Source organism: Orycteropus afer, unplaced genomic scaffold (genome assembly GCF_000298275.1).
Source record: "Orycteropus afer afer isolate SDZICR_OR568_19922 unplaced genomic scaffold, OryAfe1.0 scaffold00081, whole genome shotgun sequence".
Classification (NCBI taxonomy): domain Eukaryota; kingdom Metazoa; phylum Chordata; class Mammalia; order Tubulidentata; family Orycteropodidae; genus Orycteropus; species Orycteropus afer.
This window is the reverse complement of record NW_006921668.1, coordinates 3,745,258-3,751,257: the sequence shown is the minus strand read 5'-3', so window position 1 is coordinate 3,751,257 and position 6,000 is coordinate 3,745,258. Positions and strand designations below refer to the sequence as shown.

Below are 6,000 nucleotides of genomic sequence, written 5' to 3'. Positions count from 1 at the left end.
GAGAGCAAGTAATATGCCCAGGGTCAAATCTAGTAAGTGTCAGGGGCAGGATTTGAACCAAGAATCCATTGTCATGGAGTAAAGTGATTCTGACTCGTGGTAACCATATAGAACTGGGTAGAACTTCCCCAAAGGATTTCCAAGGCCATAATGTTTGTGGGAGCAAACTGCTGCATCTTTCTCCCACAGAGTAGCTAGTGGATTTGAACAGCCAGCCTTTTTTTGTTAGCAGCTGAACGCTTAACCACTATGCTCTCAGGGCTTATTTGCACCCACTAGGGCCTTATATTTAAACCCAATAGCCCTCCTCCACTGTGGAAGACTTGATAGTAATCTGCTGTTGGTAGCACAGCAGACCAGAGCCCTTCTCTACTCTCAGCAAAAATGCACACAAATCCACATTTTTGTCAAGCCTTGAGGTTCATGAAGTTTGTAAATAACTCCACTGAGAAAATTAACTTCATAATCCAATCATAGGTATTTTGAATTTCAGCCTGATGAATGTTTATAGAATCAATTTCTTTGTGTTTCTTGCATATTTATTATATTTCTTTAGGTAATTGGAATTGTCTTGAGAAATCTTCCAGACAAAACTTCTCTTTCCATGTATATACAGTTCTGTTTCTGGACTCTTTGTCTTGCCTCATTTAACCCTGGGCAGAGCAAACAGCAGACCTTTGATCCATGCAGGAAATCATTGAATCACCTAAATGCAAAGTCATTTAGACCTTGATTACTTTCAGGAAAGATTGCAGGATGAAAATATTACATGTTGGATAGATTTTGAAGGCTCCTGTGGTACACAGGGTTCTTTCAGAAGTGTGGTTAACATGGAGCAGTCATCTATGTCTTCCAGTTTTTCTATAATCTGTATAAGACTTTCCGCTTTGTCACAGGGCAGTATCATGGAGGCATTGGCTCTGAACTTCTCCTGTAGGTCCTCCTGGCTCAGTGGTTTCCTCCAGTGACCATAGAAGGTATTGGAGCGCTTTGTGAAGGTGGCTCCATCCTTGAGGGTGACACTCACTTCACAGTACAGTGTGTTGAAGCTTGGCAGGTTGTCTGGAGGGTACTCTAGCTCCACCTTCCTAAGCAGCTGTCTCACCTGTGGCCTGTTGATCTGGCATTTGTGGAATGATGGGACAGTGACACCACCATTGAGCAGTGTGGCACAGGCCACATACTGGAAGGAGTGGTGGGCTTCATGCTCTGAGTCTGGGAAGGGCCTGTTTACATACTGGACATCTGGAATCTGAGTACAATTCTCTGGATGTGATCAACAGGAAGTGGGGCGCTACCTGTCACAAGCTGCCTCCTCACAGATGCAGCTGCATCTTCCACCCAATGGGTCGCCAAGTGGGCAGGGAAACGCTTGAATGCCACATCCTGCTGGTCTAGAAGCCAAGTGTGGGAATCTAAGTTTGAAAGGACCTTGGGGGAGTAGTTGGCATAGAAGGCTCCAAACCCTGCCTCCATGTCCAAGATTTTCTTGTTTCCTTGGAGACCCAGCATTGCCAGAAAAGCAGCTTCTATTCCATGCCTGGCAGCATTGCCGAGGTGGAGGGGCTTGGTCTGAGTGGCAGCATTGGCTATGGGTGCCCCAGCATGGGAAACAGCAATAGCCAGGGCCTCTCGGCACTTGGTCAAGTTGAGCCCTAAAAACTTGGATGCAGCAGCAGCACTACCCAAAGTTCCGACCACTGAGGGTGGATGGAATCTGAAAAGCAAAGAAGAAGAGTTGGAGATTTACAAATTTCATCTACCACGAGGCAGTAAGTGCAGTGTCAGGAGCAGATTCTAAAGCCACAGTGCGTGGTTTCAGTAAATATCAGCTCTGTTGATTCATCAGTTGCCATTGAATAGATTCCAACTCATGGCGACCTTAAGTTATCAGAGTAGAACTCTACTTACAGGGTTTTCAATGGCTGATTTTTCAGAAGTAGATCACCAGGCTTTTTCCCTAGAGCCTCTGGTGGATTCAAACTTCCGACCTTTTAGTTAACAGCCAAGTGTTTGTTAATCATTTGTGCCACCCAGGAACTCCCTACTATTTAATTGTTTGATTTTGGGAAATTTATTCAACTTCTCTGTATGTTTTTTTTTTTTTTTAGTGTAAAATGATGATAATTAAATAGTCTACTTCTTAGGGTTTTGTGAGGATTGAATGAATTCATCAGTCATTTTTGCCTGACACATAATGTTTCAGTTATTACCAGAGAGGTAAAAGTTGTTATTGATTGCTGAAGCCTCAATTAAGTAACTGTAAAAATTGAAGGCCTTGTAAAAACTGTAAAAGTTCATGCAACATGCAATAGTACAGCCTCATCTCTTAGCCAGCTGGGTTTAAGTGGCAAAATAAATATTAGTTCGAACCATATTAAACTGCCAACATTTGACCATTTTTGCCTCTGGGATGTACAGTCAGGTTTAGGAAACTCGGAACGTTCTCATCTACCTGAAGGACCTTAGTGAGTGAATGTCAGAGTCGATTCTGCTTTGAGGATGAGATGCTGGAATGATAAAATTCACCCTGGGATTTATTTAATTTATCCTTTTATTAGCCATTTATTTCAAGATTCTGGTCCCTTGATTGGGTTTCTAAACCTGAAAGAATGCTGAAATCACACCTTTGTACATGGATATAGAGTGTGAGATGTGATTGATAAATTGACTTATCAGTCACCACTAATGTTAACATCCCCAACTCAGCCAACCTGTATGTCAGAGGGTGTTTTGGTCTCAATGGTACAAATTCACTCCATACCTCTTTGGTATGTCATTGGCTTCCTTGGAGAAATGCATTAATTGACCTTGCACTTCAATACCAACATTGAAAGCCAGCAGCAGGTCAAGACCAGAGAACTTTGGATTTTGTGGCAGGGCTTCTGATAAAGCTGTGAGGACAGGAAGGACAGCTCCAGAAGGGTGAGTGGCAGGATGCCAGGTGTCATCAAAATCCATTGAGTGAATCTGTGTAAGCAGACACACAAACAGCAGCAACAACAAAAAAAAGTACTTTCTCAAATGCAATGGCAGTTAGACCAGTAAGGATTTAGCTTATCAATAACTTAATGTGATGTGAAGTTTTTCGATCTGACTCTCTGAAAATAAAACCCATGAACTGGCAATAATTCATAGTCACATTGCTGGGCACTGGGACACACTATCCCTTTACCAAGAGGTGGGCAAGACCTTGGACAGCATCTTGTGAGCCCTAAGAAGCTTGGGTCTTGCCCAAGTGGTCAGGCTTTCTCTGCCACAGCCCCTGGGAAGATGCTAATTAACCAGTTGCACTTAATTAAGTAAACTCTGACTCATGGTGACCCCATATGTGTCAGAGTAGAACAATGCTCTGTAGGATTTTTCAGTGGCTCAATTTTGAAGTAGATTGCCAGGCTTTTCTTCTGAGGTACCTTTGGATGGACTTGAACCTCTAACCTTTTGGTTTGCAGTAATTATGTTAATAACCATTGTTACCAAAACTGTGTAGTCAGGTGGCTGCTCTTCATCTCCCCCATCCTGTAAACAAATGGCACTAAAAGTTTAATGCCCTTTATTCCATACCAGGCAATTTTGCAACTTTTTATTTTGAAATAATTTCAAATTTATGGAGAAGTTGCAAAAATAGTATAAGAAACCTGAACCCAGGTTAATTATTAAGCTGTACTTTTAAATCATGATTTTTGGCTATAATGTTTTAATTTCTCTATCTCAGCCATTTGTTTTCACCTTTTATGAAATTGCTAGTAATAACCAGCAGTTTATTTTAAAACTATTTTTATGTCTATTTGATGTGGCTGGTGCATTTCTCACTGATTATGGGTCATTTACTTCTGGATGCACTGGTGGGTTTGACTTTCAATATTCTGAGCTACTGTCCTCATGACCATAAAAATATCTCAGAAATCCTGAGGTGTTCATGGCCAAATTATATCTTGTAGGTTGCCCCCAACACACAGAAAAACATAAAAATCTGTCAGATTGAGAGTACTAAATTTGGTTCAGAAAATACAGACATCTTACGGGCATTCTAAAGTAGAGAATGTAAAATCTAAGATAGATAAGTTATTTGTTGAATGAATTAATGAATAGAATGTCACTAGATAGTAGTAACATCACAGTGGCCACCAACAGAAGAAGGAAATACTGTGGGATTTGAGAAGGGTCTGGGTATTGGGTTTTCTATTTCTTGCTGTACATCTCCATCTATCTACTTATCTATCTATCTTAAAGGTTTAGAGTTGGGATATCTTGGGGGTATTTTAATCTAAATATTTCCATCCTGTTTCCTCTACTTCACAGTTTGTTTGAAAAGCATGAACTCACTGTAAAAACACAAAAACTGAAATTATTACATATGTAAGAGAAACTACCACTTCATCTTTCTACACTTAAATGATTTCATCTATAAAACCTGGAAGTGAGATTATTTCTGAGATATTTCCTGGGTCTGAAATTATTGTGATTATCTACTAGTTGAAAAGACATATAAGCCTCCTTACAGCTACACCATTAACAAAAGCAGCATATGTGGGTGGAAGCCTGACGTCCGACTGGCCCCAAACAATGCTGGATATGTTGGAAGTGTAGATCTGAAACAAAAGAACAATAATAAGTGTCACACAGGTGAACACAACATGTCGAGTTTCAATTCCAAGAATTGTTCATCACTTTAAATATTTATTAATAGGCCTTATTTTAACCCCTTGTATTAGATTCAAGAGGCAGTCATTCAGACAGTGCAAGGGGATATTGTGTGGTTTAAAATCAGGAAAAGTGTGTGTCAGGGTTGTATCCTTTCACCACACTCATTCGATCTTTATGCAGAACAAATAATCTGAGAAGCTGGATTACATGAAGAAGAACATGGTATAAGGATTAGAGGAAGACTCATTAATAACCTGCAATTTGCAGATAACACACCTTTACTTGCTGAAAGTGAAGAGGACTTGTAGCACTTACTGAAGAAGATCAAAGCCTGCAGCCTTTAATATGGATTACACCTCAACATAAAGAAAGCAAATATCCTCACAACTAGACAAATAAGCAACATCACCAGAAATAGAGAAAATATTGAAGTAGTCAAGGATTTCATTTTACTTGGATCCACAATCAAACCCATGGAAGCAGCAGTCAGAAAACCAAATGACATATTGCTTTGGACAAATCTGCAAAAGCCTTATTTAAAGTGTAAAAAGCAAAGATGTCACTTTGAGGACCGCGGTATACTTGACTTGAGCTGTGGTATTTTCATTTGCCTCATATACATACAAAAGATGGACAATGAATAAGGAAAACTGAAGAAGAATCAATACTTTTGAATCATGATGTGGGCAAAGAATGCTAAATATACCATGGACTGCCAGAAGAACAAACAAATTTGTTTTGAAATAAGGACAGCCAGATGCTCCTTAGAAGTGAGGATGGTGAGACTTTGTCTCACGTACTTTGGACATGTTATTTGGAGGGACCAGTTTCTGGAGAAGGACATCATGCTTGGTAAAGTAGAGACTCAGTAAAAAAGAGGACTACTCTCAGTGAGATGGATTGACACAGTGGCTGCAACAATGGGCTCAAATGTAGTCAAAATTGTAGGATGGTCCAGGACCAGGTAGCATTTCATCCTTTTGTTCATAGAGTCTTTATGAGTTGGAACCAACTTGATGGTAACTAACAGCAACATTAGATTTAACCTTAATCGATGCATTCTTCTCTGCTTTGTTGAGGAATCCATAATTCTCCAATAGAAGGGAGAGGACATGCTACTGCTGAATCCTGGATTTTGATACAGAAGGTCTACAGGGGATAGATCCTGAATGTTTACATTTGTGACGTATTTCTCCTTTGGTGGGAGTGCACATATTAGGGAAGGTGAACTAAAAGTCAATGCCAAGTGCATTCTCTGGAGAGGGACTACTACTCTCTCCATGCCATCCCTCTCTCTCCTTGGAGTGTTCCACCAGCCTTTTCTCCAGATAATCTTAAAGTCTTTGCAGGAAT

At 40.3% G+C, this 6,000-nt stretch overlaps 1 protein-coding gene across 1 annotated transcript in view; it reads right to left on the bottom strand.

Moving 5' to 3' along the window:
• Positions 1 to 739: 739 nt before the first annotated feature.
• The window catches only part of ACOD1 (aconitate decarboxylase 1), a 30,369-nt gene continuing 25,108 nt past the window's right edge, over positions 740 to 6,000 (bottom strand). The window contains 4 exon segments of the mRNA XM_007941526.1: positions 740 to 1,251; positions 1,254 to 1,717; positions 2,765 to 2,970; positions 4,503 to 4,592. Of these exon segments, the coding sequence (XP_007939717.1) occupies positions 740 to 1,251; positions 1,254 to 1,717; positions 2,765 to 2,970; positions 4,503 to 4,592 (1,272 nt within the window).